Here is a 22,500-nt window from a genome sequence, read left to right as displayed (position 1 = left end):
TTTAATAATGTGTGTGATTTCTATCTCTAAGATTTATTTATTTATTAATATTTAGCCGCTTTACTTTTGCTGTAACAATGTAAATGTCCTCTCCTCTGTGGGACTAGAAAAGGTATTCTGATTCTGATTAATTGCCCATTTAATTGACTTTAATTAAACTGTTTCTTTGGCACCTGGGAATAGAACATCCCTCACCACACGCAGCACAACATATAGAAAAATAAAATAAACATTTGTTTATGTTTTGCTATTGTTATACTACAGAAGGAGATTAGAGAAGATTGACAATCTCACCCCATTAAAGTTATAGTTATTTTATAAACTATATGGATAGTTCCCATTGTCTAGCACAGCTGGGAAATAAAGTGTATATCATTTTAATCTAACGTAAATCTAATTATGTCATTACATAAAAAAAATGTAACCAATCAAAAGAGATAATTAAAATTAGCGTTACTAATCAAAATGTTGATGAATAATAATGCTAACGTTTAAATAAATAATTTTTGGTGGAAAGCTTTTCATACTAGATATTCAGTTGCTCTTTTCCAATCCTAATTCAAGTAATATTATACATTTCTTTTAAATAAAGACTCACAGTAATCAGTGTGAAGTAACCCTGTGATGAACCTTGTGTTTTATAAAAATGGCTTTTATGACTTTAGTGCTCATTTTAAATCTAATTTGCTAAAGAAAAGTGTAATAGGTTGCATTACTTTGATACAGTAAATACATTAGATGGGGTAACACAACATGTGATTACCCCTCCCCACACCTTCATTAGTGAACCAGTGTTAGAGGGTTTGTTGTAAGCCGTGTTGTTCTGTGTTTATTTTATAATTACATGTTACATACTCAATACTGTGGACAATCCCCACAGGAGCACTTTGGGGTGAAGTGTCTCAACAACGACATGCTGACTGCAGTGGGACTCAAACTTGCTATCCTCTGATTCGAAGATCAGCGCACTAACCCACTGCGCCACACGCCTTATAACTTATTACATAACTCTCTAATAAACACACGGGGTTAAACTGCAGATCACAGGATTACATAACAGTCAGAGTAGCAGATGTTTGATATCTACTTCTCCAACAGGTGCAGTAACTGCTTCCATATGCAGGTGGTGCTGTTGTCATACAGGTCAACTGTACACACACACACACACACACACACACACACACACACACACACACACACACACACACACACACACACACACACACACACACACACACACACACACACACACACACACACACACACACACACACACACACACACACACACAACACACACACACACACACACACACACACACACATACACACACAGCACACACACCACACACACACACCACACACACCCACACACACACACACACACAACCACACACACACACACACACACAGCACACACACACACACACACACACCACACACACACACACACCACACATCACACACACACATTCACACAACACACACACACACACACACACACACACACACACAACACACACACACACACACAACACACACCCACACACACACACACTATCGAGGAAGGCTGCTCCAGAGCCACTATTTCAAGGATGCTACGTCATCCAGTGCCGCCGAAGGACTGTTCCAATGTCTTGGAGTTCTACCGAGGCCAGTGTACTTCGTAGCGAGAAATTTCGAGGCTGCACATGTGTAGACAATCCCCACAATGCTTTGCGCACGGACCAATTTCCAAATCTTTGGCGGAAATCGCGCTCCATTTAAGGCGGGGCCTCGCATATGATGCACACCTATACACACACACACACACACACACACAGACAGACACACAGACAGACACACAGACACACAGACACACAGACAGACACACACCAAAAATGTGTGAACGTGTGTTTTTCATGTTTCTTTTTTGCACCTAGTTTGAGCGCTAACATGTACACTTTTCAAAAAAGGATTTAAAAAAAGCAATGCTCACAGCTGCAGTCTCATATACCATCAAGCAGCAGCTAAAACAAAAACACTTGTAGCTGCTTCCAACACAGAAATGCAGTGTTTTTATAACATGCAAGTGGTGTGCCCGTTTCCATTTATACAGCTTATTGCATCCTCATACACCTTCAGCTCCTTCCAACACACAAATGCTTTTTTTGCATCTTCTTACCCAGTTTGAGCGCTCCTGCCAGTCCTCTGATGACGGTGACGGGGTTTGAAGGGTTGGTGCAGAACTGATGGAGGGGGGGGAAGAAGGCGTCCCTCTTGTTTTCCAGCTGCACGTCAGAGAGGAGGAATCATAAGTCAGTTAACTCCACACTATTAATGATGCTGAAGCCAAGATGCTACGAATCTAACATTAAAGATCTCATGTTTAGGCATATATTATGGGTCTGAGATATATACAAATATATAAAAACATGTCGATGATGTGTTTTGCTCAAAATACCAAACAGATCATTCATTTTAGAAATAGAAGAGAGAGGGTTTTGGTTTCCGACACTTCATGTATAAAAGACTTCAAAAAGTGACTTTTGCATGATAGGACACCTTTAAAATGTTAAAGTGATGTCGTCAACAACGGTATAATTAATCCAGAAATATGAAAATGGTGTTAAATAGAGCGTCAGAAGGCTTGGTTTTACGGAGAATAAATAGGGGATGGATGTCCACCACTGAAACTGAGATTTTAGAGGAAGTAAAGAAACCGAAACTTGGTTGTTTGAGGTGCAATATATGACTCAGCAGCTTTAAGACATGAAGACACGCTTCGCTCTAATGCAGTATTTTTCATTTAATTTCATTTTTTTTATTTTGGTGGTCTAATGGATAGTGAGGTGGGCTGATGATGGAAAGGTTGTGAGTTCAAATCCCGCCTGGAACACCACTACTTGTGTGCCCTTGAGTAAGGCACTTAGCCTTCAGTTACTCCAGGGAGAATGTCCCTGTAATTGGTCATTGTAAGTCACTTTGGAATAAGGCGTCTGCTAAATGCCTGAATTGTAAATTGTAAATTATATTTTTGGGCGAATAAACCCCACAGATCCTCAACTCCGGTGTGTCTCACTCATTAACCATTAGCCATGAACTCGCATGTATTTTCTTATTTGAGGGGGGGGGGTGGATGCGCCGGCCATCCGAATAGGTTAAGGGGCCTTTGGCTTTTCTTGCCGGGGAGGTGGGTGGAGTGCGGTGCGGTGCGGTGCGGTGCGGTGCGGTGCGGTGCGGTGCGGTGCGGTGCGGTGCGGTGCGGTGGGGTGCGGTGGGGTGCGGTGGGGTGCGGTGCGGTGCGGTGCGGTGCGGTGCGGTGCGGTGCGGTGCCCCCACAAATATAATCACATTCTGTGGGAAACACTGTAAACATATTCTATACATAAAAGACATCAAAAAGTGCATTTTGCATGATATAGGAGACCTTCAACATTTCTTCTCCTTCTACGGAGCGGCTGTACTCACATAAATACTGGGCGTGGGGGGGTTGAGTTTGTCCTTTGGCAGCGGAGGAGAAGGAGGGCGGGGGGGCCGTGGAGGAGGACATTTGTCCAGGACGATGCTGTTCGTCGACAGGCCGTTCTTCCCCAGGTTCCTGCACACAGAGCGGGGGAGAGAGGGGGAGAGAGGGGAGTAAATCAGCTCTGAGGGAAACATAATACTTGTGTATCACCGTTTGGATAACAGGCCAATTAACACTACATTACAAAATGTGTGTTTGGTAGATTATTTCTTTGTTGCCAATTCTTCTTGGCAATGCATGTTCCTCACAAATGGAGCACCATTGGAAAAGTAATTAAACAGGCTTTCCAACGGTATACGATGTATTGCCAAGAAGCATTGTGACAACAAAGAAATAATCTACCAAACACAAATGTCCTTACTTTTTGAGTTAAGTTTACTTCACATCAAGTCCTAACTGCATCCAGAGAAAATGATAAAGACTTAGACCTCACCTGGATATCTAAAAAGTGTTGACACTTACATTGACCCAGACTAACGAGAAAACTGTCGCGATTACAATTAAAAACTTTGGGACAAATCAAAGCTATTACAGGCTTTTCATGAATGCACGTTTCCATCTGATTTAGTTTTCTTGTTTGTCCCTCCTCACCCTTCACTGAACACTGAATTATGTTACGTCATTTCACCGAGCTTCAACAACACACCTAACAACAAACACACTTGCTGCTCAGCGATTGGACATTTGGGAGTTTACAGAATGAAGAGCTTTTCTGGATGAAGACTGTGTTATCCCGGTCTCCTCATATCACTGATTTATGGTACAAATGAAGCATTGCAAAACCAAAAGAGGAATATGACAGTTTTAATTTTAAATGTATGGGAGCTATTTATACAGAAAGCTTTCTGATGCCGCTTTAAATTACAAAACAAACCGACTTTCAACAGGTCAAAAACCATCAGCTGTTAATATCACCTCAGGAAAACCTTCGATGGGGAAAGATGTCCATTCCCACATTCAATTGGAAAGAAAATAGACTTTAAAAAATCCCAAAACAACCAAAAAAACCCAATAAATTCTGATTAAAAACCCAGAATCTTAGATAGCTTCTCACCTGCACGCTTTTAGCACCTCGCTGGAGCTGGGGTAGATGGACACTGACGACCAGGGAGCCAGAACAGAGGGAGAAAGTCTCTTTTCAGCAGGATGCTCCACTTTCATGGGGCTCTGAGACTCCTGCGACCCCTTCCCGTTGACCTTTGGCCCCTGGGTGTTGCTTTTGGACGGGCTGTTAAGGCAGGAGAGGCTGTTGGAGGTTTGAGGATCGTGGACGTTGTTGATTTTGATTTTCTCCGAGGAAGCCCCCCCGTGGTTACTGAAGTTATTGTTGTCGTCGTTGTTGTTACTGGCTTTTCCCTTTAGCAAGGCTGAGAGCTGAGGATTGTCTGGAGAGCTGTCCGTCACCCGCGGCTGGACGTGATTAGTCGATCCCTGCGCGGGGGCGGGACTTAACGGCGTGCCTGCAGAAACTGATGGCAGAAAGTCGCTGTTTGTGGCCCCTGAAGGCGTGGCGTCTTTGGTTTGGACCCCTGAGGTAGTAGAGGAGGTGCAGTGGGGGGGCGAGGACAGGTGGTGGTTGGGTGTGGTTTGGGGGGAGGTGGGAGAGAGGGAGGAGGCGGAGGAGGAGGCAGTGCAGGGACCGGAGGAGTGGCCCACCTGATTTAGAAGTCCAGAGGAAGAGAAGGAGGGGTGAGGGGAGGAAGAGAACGGGGGTTCTCCATTGGGACCTGCCGAATGAGAACCTTTGTGAAGCCCCTACAGGAGAGAGAGGAAACACACCATGAGACATGCTTTCAACTAGAACACGCATTTCCTGCTGAAAATGCGTGTGAATGCTGTGAGCTGCGTGTGAATGCTGTGAGCTGCGTGAGAATGCTGTGAGCTGCGTGAGAACGCTGTGAGCTGCGTGAGAACGCTGTGAGCTGCGTGCGAATGCTGTGAGCTGCGTGCGAATGCTGTGAGCTGCGTGCGAATGCTGTGAGCTGCGTGAGAATGCTGTGAACTGCGTGCGAAGGCTGTGAGCTGCGTGTGAATGCTGTGAGCTGCGTGAGAATGCTGTGAGCTGCGTGAGAATGCTGTGAGCTGCGTGTGAACGCTGTGAGCTGCGTGAGAATGCTGTGAGCTGCGTGCGAATGCTGTGAGCTGCGTGCGAAGGCTGTGAGCTGCGTGAGAATGCTGTGAGCTGCGTGTGAATGCTGTGAGCTGCGTGAGAATGCTGTGAGCTGCGTGCGAATGCTGTGAGCTGCGTGAGAATGCTGTGAGCTGAGTGCGAATGCTGTGAGCTGCGTGAGAATGCTGTGAGCTGCGTGAGAATGCTGTGAGCTGAGTGCGAATGCTGTGAGCTGAGTGAGAATGCTGTGAGCTGAGTGAGAATGCTGTGAGCTGAGTGCGAATGCTGTGAGCTGAGTGCGAATGCTGTGAGCTGCGTGAGAATGCTGTGAGCTGCGTGAGAATGCTGTGAGCTGAGTGCGAATGCTGTGAGCTGCGTGAGAATGCTGTGAGCTGAGTGCGAATGCTGTGAGCTGCGTGAGAATGCTGTGAGCTGCGTGAGAATGCTGTGAGCTGAGTGCGAATGCTGTGAGCTGAGTGCGAATGCTGTGAGCTGAGTGCGAATGCTGTGAGCTGAGTGCGAATGCTGTGAGCTGAGTGAGAATGCTGTGAGCTGCGTGTGAATGCTGCGAGCTGCGTGCGCATGCTGTGAGCTGCGTGCGAAGGCTGTGAGCTGCGTGCGCATGCTGTGAGCTGCGTGCGCATGCTGAGAGCTGCGTGTGAATGCTGTGAGCTGCGTACATTTGGTGCTGAATTTAGCTGAAAATGCAGTTTGTTGTATTAGAAGTTGTAGTAGTTGTATTAGTAGTTAGAGTAGTAGTAGTTGTTGTTGTTGTTGTACTAGTAGTAGCAGTAGTTGTGTAAGTAGTAGTTGTATTAGTAGTGGTAGTGGTAGTAGTAGTTTTAATAGAAGTTATAGTATTAGTAGTAGTAGTATAAGTAGTTAGAGTAGTAGTAGTTGTTGTTGTACTAGTAGTAGTTGTGTTAGTAGTAGTAGTAGTTTTATTAGAAGTTGTAGTAGTTGTATTCATATAAGTAATTGTAGTAGTAGTAGTGGTAGTAGTAGTAGTAGAATACACAATGAGACATGCTTTCAATAATAAAAACACAATGGAAGCAGCATTCTTGCAAGGATCATAAATACATGGATCCTGATTATTGAAGCTCAAGCCAGTGACCAGTGATATTTTTCTAACAGTAGTAGTAGTTGTATTAGTATAAGTAGTTGTATTAGTAATAGTAGTAGTTGTATTAATAGTTGTATGAGTAGTAGTGGTGTTAGTAGTATAAGTAGTAGTAGTAGTAGTTGTATTAGTAGCAGTAGTATACACAATGAGACATGCTTTCAATAATAAAAATACAATGAAAGCAGATTACCAATCTGTAATGGGTGGAGTAAGTACCTGAGTGGTGTTGTTGCGCTGCTGCTGGTTCCTCCACCCATCCTCCACAGCGCTGGGACTTCTGGGCTGAGGTAGAGAGTTCTGCTGAGGGAAAGGTAGAGAGTTCTGCTGAGGGAAAGGTAGAGAGTTCTGCTGAGGGAAAGGTAGAGAGTTCTGCTGAGGGAAAGGTAGAGAGTTCTGCTGTAGAGAGTTCTGCTGAGGGTAAGGCACGTTTCCGTTGCTCGCTCCCAGTCCCACGCTGTGGTTTTTGTCCAGGTGTCCTAATAGTGTCCCCACAGAGGAGGAGGAGGGACTAGAAGAACAGGATCCATTAGCTGTGGGCTGGGAGGAGGTGTGTTTGAGGGGGGAGGTTCGAGGGAGGCTGGCGTTGAGGTGAGACAATTCAGCCAGAGGACCGTTGGGGAGGCTGGGTCGATGCTGAAACAAAAAAGGGATGCTTCAATCAGGATCCATGTATTTATGATCCTCTCAAGTCCTGATGCTCTTCTAGGTAATCATACATCCTGTCTAGGGGTCGACCGATTATCGAGGCCGATATTCCGCATTTTACAGATTATCGGTATCGGCATTTTCTTTATCCAATTGCCGATAAAACTTTGGCTCTGATGCGGCCGTTTCTCTGGCTGCAGTCACCACTCTGTGTTCACGAGCAAGTCCCGCCCACAGCGCTATCTGATAGGCTATTACTGAAGTGTCAATCAACACTGAAGATTTTCCAGGCTGCAGCAAGCCAGAGAGGCGGGACCTTCTCAGATTACAGGCAGGCGCGAAGAACGCAGACACAGACAGAAGCAAGCACTGGTGGTCCGTGAGCGCCCCCTAGTGGTCCGTGAGTATATTGGTAAAATTTCACATTTGAAATTAATTAATTAATTTGAGTTTTCCGCACTCTCGCGGGAATATCTCCGCAATGGAGCGAGCTTAAGTTTCACTTTCGATTGCATGATATAGCCCAGCGCAACACCTTCGTCACACATGTTGCCACTTGTTTGTACCATTTTCAGGCGATTTCTAATCTGTTCTAGAAAAACGATGTGATTTTGGATATTTGTGGAGTTAGGTGCTCCGCGAGTGTTTTTTTATTGGTTGAGTGGTCCTTGGTATGAAAAAGTTTGAGGAACACTGCTCTATGCTGAAGTTGCAAAAACTCCACGATCTTATGATCCAATTCTATCAGTTTCCCAGTTACACTGAAAATGCCAGAATAATGCACTTGTTAACTAGAACGAGATTGATGCATAGCCAGCGAAGCCAGCGAAGCCAGTTTGTGTTATTCTACATTTTGACACCAAGACTTTCTGATTTTACTGCAAATGTATATCGGTTCCAAATATCGGTTATCGGTCTCCTTGATTACTAATAATCTGTATCGGTATCGGCCTTGAAAAAACCATATCGGTCGATCCCTAATCCTGTCATGTACACAGCTACAGTTGGGATACCTTTGTTATTATGTGAACTCTGATATTGGAAGAGTACATTCAGTATTTCCCCAACACTTTAGCTGTGAGGATACATCAGGGCCTGGGTCCACATAGTGGGTCATTTTCTAAAAACGAGCTTATTTTGTTATGGTTTTCAATGAGATAGGAGCATAAGCCGCCTCAACGACTTATAAAATGGGTTTTTCGGTGTCAAGACTTTTCGAGGTAATTACACAGTCACAACAACAGATGGCGCCAAACGAGTGTTCCCCCAAGAGAGACACGTCTTAAAGTAACAGGTAACCGAGATGGAGAGACACAGCGAACAACTCCAACAAAGTGGATCAAAAGTAGGCGAGTTAATAAACAAGAGAGGCGACGTTACGATGCCAATTTTAAGATGATGGTGATCAACGAAGTCATCAAACATCTGTCGAGCAGCATAGAAATATGGTGTTACTGAGTGTAACGTTAGAAAATGGCGAGCCCAAAAAGTCAAATACAATTATTTTCTTTATAAAAACAAGATTTGGTCTTCAAAAAGGTATTTTTCCAAAAATGAGTCGTCTTATATTCGGGTCAATACGGTTATATAAATATAGCAGTTTAGTAGGATATAAGGTGCCTGTGTGTACCTGATGCTGCTGCATGAGGACAAACTGCTGCTCCAGCTGCTCCAGGATCTGAACCTGAGGAGGCTTGAGGTTCGCTCGGTTCGACCGCAAGTGATCAAGGTTCTGCAGATTAATCAGTTAGAGTTAGTGATGCAGAAGCTCACAGTCATATTTCAATTACAATTGAAATGCATGCTGAATATTATATATTGCAGTAAAAATAAATGCCCACACAAATGAGTCAAATGTGACAGGAGCAACAAACGAAAAACACTTCTTATGGTCGAAGCACAAGGATGCTATTTTCATATACTGTAGAAATGTTGGATGTTAAAAGCATAAGTATGACCATGTGTGGTTTAATATATTTGAACATATCTGAATGAAGTGGTATAGATCTGCAGAATCCCAGCATAAAAAAATGGTATCCTTCAAACTTAAATGTATGTTTTTTTCAATTTTAATGATTGATTGCAAAAATTGTTGTTCTCTCCAATATTGCAAATAAATAGCTATTGCAAGTTCCAAATAATCACAATTATTGTTTTGCAGCACTAGTGAAATAATAATAATAATAATAATAGCATCCCTAGTGAAGGTGGTCTTATATATTGCACACACAAAAATGGCCACACAGGGTTCATTTAAACTAGTAATTGTTCTTAAATTGTGCAGCCCTTTGTAGGCCTGTCGCGATAAGCAATTAATTGACTTATCGTACGATAACTAAAAAGGAACTCGATAACTTTACTGACCTCGATAAATTGCCGTTTACATGCGTGTTTGTTTACATAAGGATGTGACCAGCATTTTAGCCAGGCGCGCTGTGTCTGCCGGCCACTCTACCGGCCAGGCGCGCTGTGGCTGCCGGCCACTCTACCAGCCAGGTAGAGTGGCCGGCAGACACAGCGCCCCTGGCCGGCAGAGACCACTCTACCGGCCCAGCGCACTTTGAGGGGCGGGGCTCACACAGCCAGGTCAGGAAACCAAATTAATAATATAGAGACAAGCAGGAGACAACGTGTGACTTACTTGAGGGGAATTTGAAGTTAAAGGAGAGGTGTCATGCTTTTCCGGTTATTACCCGTCCCCTTGTGTGTTATGAAGGTTTTTATGCATGTAAACGGTGTGCAGAGTCAAAACCCTCAAAGTACACCCTGTAGAGAGTAAAACTCTAACACAGAAAATACCTCCCCAAAACGCCTCGTTGGAGATACGTCATTGTCCATTTGATTCTTCCGGGTACGGCATGATGTCATGCCGTACCCGGAATGGACCAATCCGTGGAGCCGTTACGTTACGTCCACGGAGCCGTTACGTTAAGCCCCCGCTGATTGGTCCAAATTGACCGATCCACGGACTTCCTCACACACAGGCAGCTCAGCTGATTTCTCCTCCCTGGCTGCAGGCTGATAACAGACAGTTGGGATCTCTCTGCAGACCCATTCTCTCCGCAGACCCATTCTCTCCGCAGACCCATTCTCTCCGCAGACCCATTCTCTCCGCAGACCCATTCTCTGTGCAGACCCATTCTCTCTGCAGACCCATTCTCTCTGCAGACCCATTCTCTGTGCAGACCCATTCTCTCTGCAGACCCATTCTCTCCGCAGACCCATTCTCTCCGCAGACCCATTCTCTCTGCAGACCCATTCTCTCCGCAGACCCATTCTCTCTGCAGACCCATTCTCACAGCGTTTGTCAACCTTTTTCTTACTCAATATCAAGCCACACTTATTGTTTTTACTTCGGCTGTGACTTTGTGTGTGCTCAGGATGAGTTTGGCTGTGTTTCGCTATGTATCCTAAACAAGGAAGCAACACCTCCACGGAGCTCAGCATGATTCACAACGTCCCGACCAATCAGAGCACACTGTGCTCACAGGGAGGGTGGGGGCTGGAGCTATTGGAGCTACAACGAGCCGTTAAAGGCAGAGAGTGAAATTCAGTGAATACAAGTAGTTTACAGAGATGCTGTATGAGAAACCAGTGTGAGTTTGGAGAGATGCACAGTATAAATCTATTCTAGTAGACCTCAACAATGGAATTATGATCAGTGGAAATGGCCATGACACCTCTCCTTTAAATGGAATTGGTTGCAAAACCTAATACCACATCTCCGGTGTGGCAATATTTTGGATTTAAGCCAAATCAACGAGGCGAACCTACAGACTTGAATGAGCCGGTATGTCGCATTTGTTTAAAAAAGGTAGCAAGAAAAGCTAGCAATACGACCAACCTTAAACTGCACCTGAAACACAACGACCCCATTCCGTGTTCCCAGCTGGGAGCAAACACGGCAGCTGGAGATGCAAGTGCGTGTTTTGGAGAGAGCTCTGTTTTCCAGCCTGAGTCTATTTAATTTATTGTTTTGGTTATGTGTGATTTATTTAATACATTTTTTAGAATTTAATTTATTTGTTTTATGTATTATATATAATTTATATATTTAAATATTATTTCACATTTCATTTGTAATGTTGAATGTTCAATTCAATATATTATCATTATGTCAGTGGTCTAAAATGGTCTTACAACGGTGCCGACAATATTATCGTTTATCGCAATAATTGCCAATTCCCAACAAAATTAATTATCGTGACAGGCCTAGCCCTTTGGAGGACTTATTATATATAGCATGAAAGAAGAAATGGCCGCACAAGGGATTAAAACGCGACAGGAGCAACAAATGAAAAACACTTCTTAGGGTATGTCGTGTCAAACTATCATATAATCATTTAAAACATATAGTCTTATACTCCGATTGCCTTTTACTCTGTTAAATTGTATTTTTAGTCTTGTTTAGTTTAACAGAGACATACGTTAAGGATTTACATTTCAGGAGGGCAAAGGAAGTAAAAGGTGGATTTGCAAGAAGGACTGGGGGGGTTTAATGGTTTGATGATGGGATGGAGGACCAGTTGTTTCCTCTCATGAATATATAGAGAGACTGTGAGCAGAACTTCTCTATCCTCTGAGGATGAAACATGGGACGGAGTTTCATTGATTTGGGCATTCTCTCAATAAGCAAGTGGAATGGATTTGATAATGAAGCACTGACACAGCGCTCTACAGAGAGTGGCGAGTGGACAGACCGATTCACGGACTTTCCGCATAGTAAAAGTGGGGGGTCTAATGGCGCGTTTCCACTACAGCGCGGAGCACGGTTTAAGAGGGCTGTGACGTCAGCGGCCCGTCTTTGGTTGCGTTTCCACTTGGCCTAGTACCGGCCGGCGGGTCCTAATTCACAGTTTTTCTGGCCTCATAAAATCGTGGGTCTAGGGCCAGAGACAACGAGGCTGAGTCGGGCTGAGTATGCTAAACTAGAGAGAGAATCGCTGGCAAGGGGGCTACAACTACAACAAGATGGACATATTTGACCGTGATTTAATTGTAATACACGTTTCAAAATGATGCCGAAGTAACAACATACTGATACCGGTTAGTAAAAACCATGAATTAATGCTTTGACAAGTCTGCAGACAGACGGCAGGCGAAAAACCTTTTAAAATGCGTGTTCTAAATGGAGATTGGCTAAGCTAACGCAGTATATGCTCCGACCGTCCACACTCACAACAACGGCCTATCCAGACATAAATAAAGCAGCGACTGTATTCACCATGACACAGGCAGTCTGTGGTTTGTACTTGTTTAACTTGTGTCTAGTTTCTGAACAGATATGAGGAGCTGTGAGCTCTGAGTGCTAACAGCTAACGGCTGTGTTGTTTTTCTGGGGTTCTCATTGAAGATGACGTCACGGCTCCGCCTACACTGCGTTACTATAGATACTACCCCAGTTCCTAAACTGTAATGGAAATGCGCCATAAAGTGAGCCAGTCCCAACGAGGCCTAGCCATACCGAGCGAGGCCGAGCGAGGCCGTGTAGTGGAAATGCGCCATTAACTAATCATTTTAAAAGGAGGGGGGGGCTTGTCCCACCCTCATAGAATGGCTGCGACGCCCATGTATTACACACATCTGAACTAGGGATGTTTCCTACCTGGAGCTTCTGTGGCGTCAGGTACCAGCTGGGGATCTGCTGCTGCTGCTGGGTGTTCATGTTCTCCAGCGACTCTCCAGCACCCTGAGAGAGAAAGAGAGACAACACAACGTCTTAAATCACGGCTCCACTTCTCAATAATGGTGCAGAATATCATTGTTTAGAGATTAATCTGTACCTTAGCCGGGCTGGAGGTCCGTTTCCTCTTCGCTGGACTGGCCTGAGGGTCTGTGTGATTACTTTCCTCTGCTTTACAGGCCTTTAAAGCCACAACAGACACACATAGTGAGGACCAATGGACTCACAATAACAACAACAACAACAAACTCTCTCCTTATGCAAACTACTTTTCAGATTTGCTCTGTGGTGTTTCAAACAGGCATACAAACTGTTCTGCAAAATGATGAATACATTTGATGCTACATGAACAGCAATGTGTGTCTTCAAATGTTGCATTATGACAATACTCTGATTAATACGGTTAGTGTTATCACCGTCATCCGATTAAGAGGTGATGATTAAGGTCATAATTAGGGATGCACAATAAAAAAGTATCAATATTGTCTAATGTGATATTTAAATGGCAGTAATTATATTTGCAATTTGCTGAAGAGCCATGGAAAAAATGTTAATTAACAATAAAATCCTTTAAATGTATTTTTAATAATAAAAACAAATTAAATAAATATTCCAATTATTGTTTAATAATATTAAATAATTATGTATCTATTATTTTGTATTATTAAATGATTAAAAAAATAATGTTAAAAGGATATATATTCCCTCTAACATTGCAATTTCAAATGTGCAATTGCAATATTTGTTGAAATATTTAATAATAAATGATAAACAATTAAATATATTTTTTAAAACGTAAATTAATAATAAAATCCTTTAAATGTATTTTTAATAATACAAACAAATTAAATAAATATTCCAATTATTGTTTAATAATATTAAATAATTATGTATCTATTATTTTGTATTATTGAATAATTTAAAAAAAATGTTAAAAAAATTAATTCCCTCTAATAGATGAGTAACACCTACGTCACTTCCGGGCGAAAATTACGGCCCCGCCCACTTTTGGGGGAAAACAAAGCTGTCATTTGAATGGCGGTCAATACAAATTCTGAAGTTTTTGCCAATCCGATCAGAAATGTTTGAAAACCGTGGATTTTCTGATCTTCAAAGAGCCCGATTACGATGGCCAGTCAGGCAAACAATTACATTACATCATTGGAAATCGACGAGCGGGCTCGATATATGGTTAAATTAAAATCAGAAGGCGAGGCTGTAATTTTGGTTTCCCCCAAAAGTGGGCGGGGCCGTAAAGTGACGTAGATGTTACTCTCATCTATGGACATCGATCACCTACTGCTATATTTAACCATATATCGAGCCCGATCGTCGATTTCCAATGATTTCATGTAATTGTTTGCCTGTCTGGCCATCGTAACCGGGCTCTTTGAAGATCCACAAATCCACGGTTTTCTTACATTTCTGATCGGATTGGCAAAAACTTCAGAATTTGTATTGACCGCCATTCAAATGACAGCTTTGTTCTCCCCCAAAAGTGGGCGGAGCCGTACTTTTTGCCCGGAAGTGACGCATGTGTTACTCTCATGTATATTGCGATTTCATATGTGCAATTGCAATATTAGACAATATAAATAATAATAAACAATTCTATTTTGAATTTATTGTAGAGATAATCAGAGTACTCATGCTGTCACAATGCAACATTAGTTAGTTGCATTAGTCGGGGTTGTTTGGACATGCAGACCAGGTTGTTTACACATTCTCAAAACTGTGATGGGTTGCAACAACAATTTTGTTTACAGATAACATTTGGTTGTTTACTAGTTACTGTATTCTATAAAAAGTACATTTCTGTTACTCCTGTCTGTTTGTTGATTAAATCAAGCAGGTGATGAGCAGGATGTTGTTGGGAGCCAAAAGAGGATGATGTCGTTGATAATTTATAAACAAAAGTGCATGAAAACAGAGGACCAAAACAACTGATATGTTGATGGTAGGGCACTAGTAAGATTTCAATTATATACGATTAACGATACGATTTATAGCCCAACATTAGCCGCCTTTAGCTTAGCGGTGGTGACGTGAAGTCATGTGACCGTGCTGTAGTTCCTTTATTCAAATTCACATGCAGATACCATTGGCTGTTAATGGAGAGAACCAGGGAGAGGCTAATATGTCATCACTGCACCACTCTATGAAGATCAACTACACTCTGGTAATTAGATTATTATAATATGGGCCTTGCTCCAATTCCTTAAGATGGTTTCCCACATTTCGCTCAGAACCTCTGAACGAATCGGAGCAAGGCCTCAGCTTTATCAGTCCTCATATATATGTTATGTTCCAGTAATATTACAAAGTGTGTGTGTTGTCTGGTATGAGCTGGTCTCACCTGCTCCTGTGCAGTGCTCAGGGCCCCCTGCCGGGACGTGAGCTCAGCAGGAATGGGTAAACTCCACGCCTCTTCAATACTAGGAAGCATTTTACTCTTATTCTGCAGACTACCTGGCTGTTGGTTACACAACTGAGCCTAGGAGAAATTGTGTAAGACACAAACTTTTAGTGCTGAACTCAACAGGAAAAAGCCAACTACAGAGACTACGTAGAGGTGAGTGTTTGCAGAATATAACAGAAATGTTCAATGCCATGAAGGTATGCTTTACAATTACAAGTGAGAAGAATGTGTTTAAAAACACACCAATATGAATCAGTATTCATATCTCAGTGGGCAGAAATCAAAATGAGAAAAAAGCAGATATTTTTGACACACACACACACACACACACACACACACACACACACACACACACACACACACACACACACACACACACACACACACACACACACACACACACACACACACACACACACACACACACACACACACACACACACACACACACACACACACACACACACACACACACACACACACACACACACACACACACACACACACACACACACACACACACACACACACACACACACACACACACACACACACACACACACACACACACACACACACACACACACACACACACACACACACACACACACACGTTGTCAGTCCTATCGTGAACCTGGAAATGTTGAGTACCCCAAAGTGTTATGTTAAAAATGTACAGTACGGGTTCCCAGCACATAGAAACTGCCGGATTCTAACTTTCATAAGTTGGGCAATTTGCATAAGTTGCATTAATTAGCATTGTAGACTCTGCAGACAATAGTTAGAAAATGGCTTAGTCAATTTGGACAATTTAGGAGTGGTTATGGAGGTTATTGAGGATGCTGAGATTCATTATGACATTTTCAGCATCAGAAATGGCAGGTTTAACCAGAAAGTGGCCATATTTGTACTCTGATTTTGATGAATTTTGGGTCAATTTGGAAGTTTTAGGGGACTCTGGATCATTTGGATTTGAGTGATTTCTTATTGTATTTTGAGAAGAACAATTGTATACATATCTATTGGTTGCAGAGCTACTCATGGTAGTCAAAATAAGCCCACAGATAGTACAAATATGGCCACTTTCTAGTTAAAACTGAAATGTTTGATCCTGAAACTGTCAGGAATGCATTCAGCATCCTCAATAACCCCCAAAACCCACCACCAAATCTTACAAGTAATTGTTTAGTTATTGTCCACATGCGCTATCAAGCCATTAACACTTATTACACCATGAACATTCATTCAAAAAAGGACAATGAGAAGGGGAGGGTTTCAATGTATACTGTTCCCTTATTGCAAATGTCTACTACTCCCTGTAACTGCAAGTCTAATTCCTTGTAACTGGTGAAATGTTCTTAACTGTCTTCTAAATAAAGAATTGCACAACTTATGCTAATTGTGCAAATTGCCCAACAAAGTGAGTTAGCATCCGGCAGTTTCCAAATCCTGGGACCTGTGCTATACATTTCTAACATGAAACTTTAGGTTTCTCCACATCTCCTTGTTCCCGGTGCTGGAACCCAGCCTCCAAAGAGCTCCTACCTGCAGCAGCTTGATCCTCTGAGTGAGTGCAGCCGTGTTGAGGCAGGCTTTGCTCCGCGTGGCGTTGATGTAGCACTTGATGGCGTCGTGCGGCTGCCCGCAGGACTCGTACAGCGTGCCCAGGTCCATCCAGGCGGCCGCGTGGCTGTGGTCCAGCTGAACCGCACAGATATACGCCTGCAGAGCGTCCATAGGCTGGTTCTGCTGCTGGTACAGAACCCTGCAGGACACAAGAGGGGGAAGTGAGTCTCTGACATCTTTAAAGATCTCCCATCATGCTGTTTTTAGGCATATATTACAGGTGAGTCTCTGCCGTCTTTCAGGAGTTAGGTCTATATCCTCCCAACTCTAAGTGGACATACTCTAACCTTAATGTGTCTATCTATGCATCCTCTCATACTGTCCTCTGTCAAAATGCAGCTGCTGTCTGTCCATGATAGCCACTGACACCGTGAGGTAATTAAGAAGAAGAAGAAGAAGAAGAAGATACACTTTATTAATCCCTTACAGGGAAATTTCTTTCCCCACTCTGTTGTGTTAACACACATTACACACACAGGGGAGGATATACATGCACAAACACAGAGGATATACATGCAAACACACAACCACATGCAGATAGGAGAGGTGGCAGAGCAGAGAGGCTGCCAGGTACCCGGCGCCAAGGGAGCAGTTTCGAGGTTAGGTGCCTTGCTCAAGGGCACCTCGGCAGTGGCCTTGGAGGTGAACTGGCACCTCTCCAGCTACCAGCTCACTCCATCTTTTTTTGGTCCGATCGGGACGTGAACCAGCGACCCTTCGGTTCCAAGACCAAGTCCCTACAGACTAAGCCACTGCCGCCCCCCCAAATTAATTAATTAATTGCAGTTTTTCCACATTGAAAATCTGATGAATTGTCACGCGAGTCCCACGTCTGCTTTGGCTACATTGAAATCGTGGAGATCTACTTCTTACTGGCTAAACCAGCAGCACACACACCCATATTTGAAATCTGTGTAAAATAAGTAAGTGAACATCTACAGATTTAGGTAAGCTAGGTAAGACAAGTATTATTAAGCGAAATCAAGCTGAAACTGGTTAATACCTTAATACATCTATCTATTTATTTTCTAGAGCGGATTTCCTTGGTGTTTTTTGACACCCTGCCGAGGAGAGGGGATTTAGGATTCTCTGCCGTCTTTAAAGATCTCCCATCATGCTATTTTTAGGCATACATTATAGGTGATTCTCTGACATCTTCCAGGAGTTAAGTCTATATCCTCCCAACTCTCACAGGACATACTCCAACCTTAATACATCTATCTATAGATCCTCTCTAGAGAGACAGTTGCTTCCCGCGGGCAGTGAGACTGTTAAACAATTGAACTGTTGAAACAACTTCAAAACATTCTTCTGCTACTCAGTAATATGTATCTAATATCTAATATATATCATTCCAATAACCATCACTTTATTTTATAACTATTTTTCTTTTTGTATTGCTCTTGCTCTTATTGTTATTATGTTATTATGTTGCATTGTTGGAGAAGCCTGTGACATAAGATTTTCAACTACATAATTACTCTGTAGCTATGTCAGATTGACAATAAAGAACCTTGAACCTTGAACCTCTCATACTGCTTCCTGTTCCCTATGTCCTCTGTCAAAATGCAGCTGCTGTTTCTCCATGATAGCCAGTGACGTCCTGAGCACACAGCATCCTTGAACAAGTACATTTGGATTTCCGTATCCAGTATCAGTTTTTTTCACCGATAACAGACATACTTTAGTCCCCCTAGTCACATGTCTCTTTCTTCTACATTGAAAACGTAAAGGCATCCTTTGTAGTGGCTAAACCGGCATCGCATATATACGAATATTTGTGATTAATTTCCTCACTTTTATACCATATCTGTTTAAAATAATGAATCAACATCTACAGACTAAGGTGAGTTATGTAAGAGAAACATTGTTAAGCATAATCAGCGGGAACTGGTGAAAGAATACAGGTAGAAAGTCTCCGAAACATATTGCCAATCTGCTCATTGGCATTCGTCAGTCATTTCCTGTATATTGGCTTTTTTTAAATTAATATTTTTACACTGTATGACCCATTTCCATATAAAAAAGCCACACACACCTGGCTCAATAAATACAGAAGACTGGTATGTTTTCTAGAGCGGATTTCCGTGGTGCATTTGACCACATACAACTATATTCTAAATCTACAAGCTTTGATGATCAAATAGTTGTTGTCCAGTAGATAATATGTGATTAGACCATCTCCCATTTGTCCAGGACATTGAAATCTTCCAGTACTTATAAAGACGTTAGCAACTTTGCAATTGATCAAAGTACAACAACATACATATACTATGAAATACATGTTACGTGTTCTTACCCTATGGAGCACCAGGTGTCAGCGCTGGCCTCTGACTTATCGATGGACTGACGGTAAGAGATGAAGGCATCCTGCACCTTCCCTATACTGGAGTAGCACCTGGAGGGAGAGAAACAACACTTTTAGATATACAAAAAACATAGCATTTAGACACAAAAGCATAGTAACGCTTGCATGTGAAAATGCAATGCTGTTTGAGTAGAGGATATGAGCTTTAGTAGGGTTATGCATCCCAGGTTTTAGATTATATCTTTATTGTCATAAAAAACGACATTTCTTTGGCAACTCTCACTGCAGTCAAAAATAGACACAATACAATTTATGACGATTTTATATCAATTCCTAATAAGACATGATCTAATATCATTAAGTCTTAAATTCATGGGCCTACAGTCGATATCACAAAATATCCTATCACCATTTAACACTATCACTAGGGAGGCTGTGGCTCAGTGGGTAGTGTGCTGGACTTTGAATCAGGGGATAGCAAGTTCGAGTCCCACTGCAGTCAGCATGTCGTTGTGTCCCTGAGACACTTCACCCCAGATTGCTCCTGTGGGGATTGTCCACAGTATTGAATGTATGTAAGTCGCTTTGGATAAAAGCGTCTAACAAGTGACATGTAATGTAATCACTAAAGTAGTGTCTTTACTGGGCTCATTCAGACATTTAAGTAAAAAAAAAATATCTATTCTTTAAATTAGTTCACTTATATCGTGTCGTGACGGTAATCGTGATATGCGCATGCGCGATATTCACATTCGCAGGACGTGCGATTTAAAAAGAAAAATGTGTTTAGGACTTGCGATATTAAAGGTAGGGTAGGTAAGTTTGAGAAACCAGCTTGGGTGCGCTAGAATTTGAAAATACACAGCCGGAGAAAATCTGCCACTTCCTTACAGAGCCCCTCCTCCAACACACACGAACGCGCACATGACCAATGAGGGCACGAGATAAGTTTGTGCACAGATGGAAGGCTGACAGGCAGGTAGGCCATCCAGTTATTTTAGCCGGGCCGGCTAAAATGATTGGTCGTGCTTTTTACAGTACCACGGCTTCCACAGATGATATTTTTTTATGTATTTTTTGTCAAAGCACTTCAGATATTCATTGCTATCGGGATGTTAAGAGCATTCCATGGAATATAACAACAAGTGTATCTCGAGCCGGTTTCTCAAACGTACCTACCCTACCTTTAAGTAGGCAAATTAACTCAAACACGTCATGTTACAATTCTTTTGCTGCTTGCTACAAAAGGAAAACTTGCGCGGCTCTCATGTCAGAGGTACTTGAGTGAGTGACAGCAAACCACCAATCACAATCAAATCTCCAAAGCAAACGGACCCGGTGATTAAAGTAGTTTCATGTGTTTCTCCAGGGCAGTTCGGCGCTGCTAACCCAGCTAGCTCAGCTTGTTGCTCTGATAACTTAAGATCCAGACGTCCGTGACTAAAATCCTTCATCCGGTTAAATATAGTTAGAAAAATACCAATTGTATAGCATTAAAGTTCAAGAAAGGATGGTTTGCGGACAATTCTTCAATTCCTGTATTCTTTCTTATCGCAGGGGGATAAAAATCGCATTGTCAGTTTTTTCCAATATGGTGCAGCCCTAAGTTCACTATTAAGTGCCATATTGTACGTATGTTTAAGCACCGTTTGATGGTAATGAAGAAAGTGGCCTTGGACGTTACACGGAGACACATATGTGCAAGTTAAAAATAAACAGACATCTTAAAGCTTTAGTAGTCTGATTTAGAAACCTAATTTCTTCTTGGCTTCTGACAGAAAACACATTCATAACTCATTGCTCAAGATGGGGTCCCTGAACAAAGGGTAATACTACAAAAACACAACGACACTGTCATGCAGTGTTTGAATGACCAGGATGTAGCCTAGCTAACACCTAAAGGGACAGCATGGTTTATGTTTATCTGCTCCAATGCATTCAGTCTGTTATTTAACCCTCGGGAGAAACCAGATTCAAAACGGCACAGGAAAAGGAGAACTTGTGTTTGGCTGAAAGTAATCACTGAACACCAAGAACAGCTCATATAGCCAAGATATGATCAGTGGCAGATGGTAGGTAAAACAAACAGTGACCACACACACACACACACACACACACACACACACACACACACACACACACACACACACACACACACACACACACACACACCACACACACACACACACACACACACACACACACACACCACACACACACACACACACGACACACACACACCACACACACACACACACACACACACTACACACACACACACACACACACACACCACACACACACACACACACACACACACACACACACACACACACACACACACACACACACACACACACACACACACACACACAACACACACACACACACACACACAACACACACACACACACACACACACACACACACACACACACACACACACACACAGGGGCTGTCCATCTACATCATCTGGGACCCAAAGCATGTTCTGAATATTAACTGCTACCATCTAATGGAGATCAATAAAGTCAGACTGAAGCATCCTTTGTGCTCCAGTCAATCCTCTCAGTAAACACAGAGCTGAATCCAGATCAAATGCACGCTGAAGGCTCTTTGAGCAGGTTTTCTCTCACTGATTGTATTGTGTCTTGATATTTGTCTGTTGATGTTACACATGGAGCTGCTGTGATGCAAGTCACATTTCAGACTTGATCTGACCATTAAAGTGTTATCGTATCGTACCCGTGTTTGTTCTTACCTGCCGAGAAAGTACCAGGACTGTCCGGAGTTTGGGTCTGCTTCTAGAGACTTCTGCAGACACTGGATGGCATAGCTGTCCTTGTTGCCTTTATCCCCCAGCGTCTCCACCGTGTGATGCATCCAGCCTGCAGGAGCAGAGGGAAGGAAGACATGGATATAATCAAACACTTCTTACATAACTTCTGGCTTTGCTCCTGCACCTAAGGTGGCACCGGCGTACGGAGCAGAAGATGTAGAGTGGTGCAGATATGTATTTTAGAAGGCCTACACTGAATTGAGCACATCCCTGATTACCTCCACAAAAAGACAATTG

At 42.8% G+C, this 22,500-nt stretch overlaps 1 protein-coding gene across 1 annotated transcript in view; it reads right to left on the bottom strand.

Moving 5' to 3' along the window:
* The window catches only part of LOC117476961 (lysine-specific demethylase 6A-like), a gene marked incomplete at its 3' end in the record, with an annotated part of 69,539 nt that overhangs the window by 5,529 nt on the left and 41,510 nt on the right, over positions 1-22,500 (bottom strand). Inside the window, 11 exon segments of the mRNA XM_034123647.1 lie at positions 2,164-2,269; positions 3,450-3,579; positions 4,562-5,262; positions 6,960-7,376; positions 9,019-9,120; positions 12,994-13,077; positions 13,172-13,252; positions 15,428-15,565; positions 17,036-17,255; positions 19,416-19,514; positions 22,186-22,312. Of these exon segments, the coding sequence (XP_033979538.1) occupies positions 2,164-2,269; positions 3,450-3,579; positions 4,562-5,262; positions 6,960-7,376; positions 9,019-9,120; positions 12,994-13,077; positions 13,172-13,252; positions 15,428-15,565; positions 17,036-17,255; positions 19,416-19,514; positions 22,186-22,312 (2,205 nt within the window).

Source organism: Trematomus bernacchii, unplaced genomic scaffold (assembly GCF_902827165.1).
Source record: "Trematomus bernacchii unplaced genomic scaffold, fTreBer1.1, whole genome shotgun sequence".
Lineage (NCBI taxonomy): Eukaryota > Metazoa > Chordata > Actinopteri > Perciformes > Nototheniidae > Trematomus > Trematomus bernacchii.
Note: the sequence above shows the minus strand (reverse complement) of the source record. Positions and strands in the feature narration are given on the sequence as shown.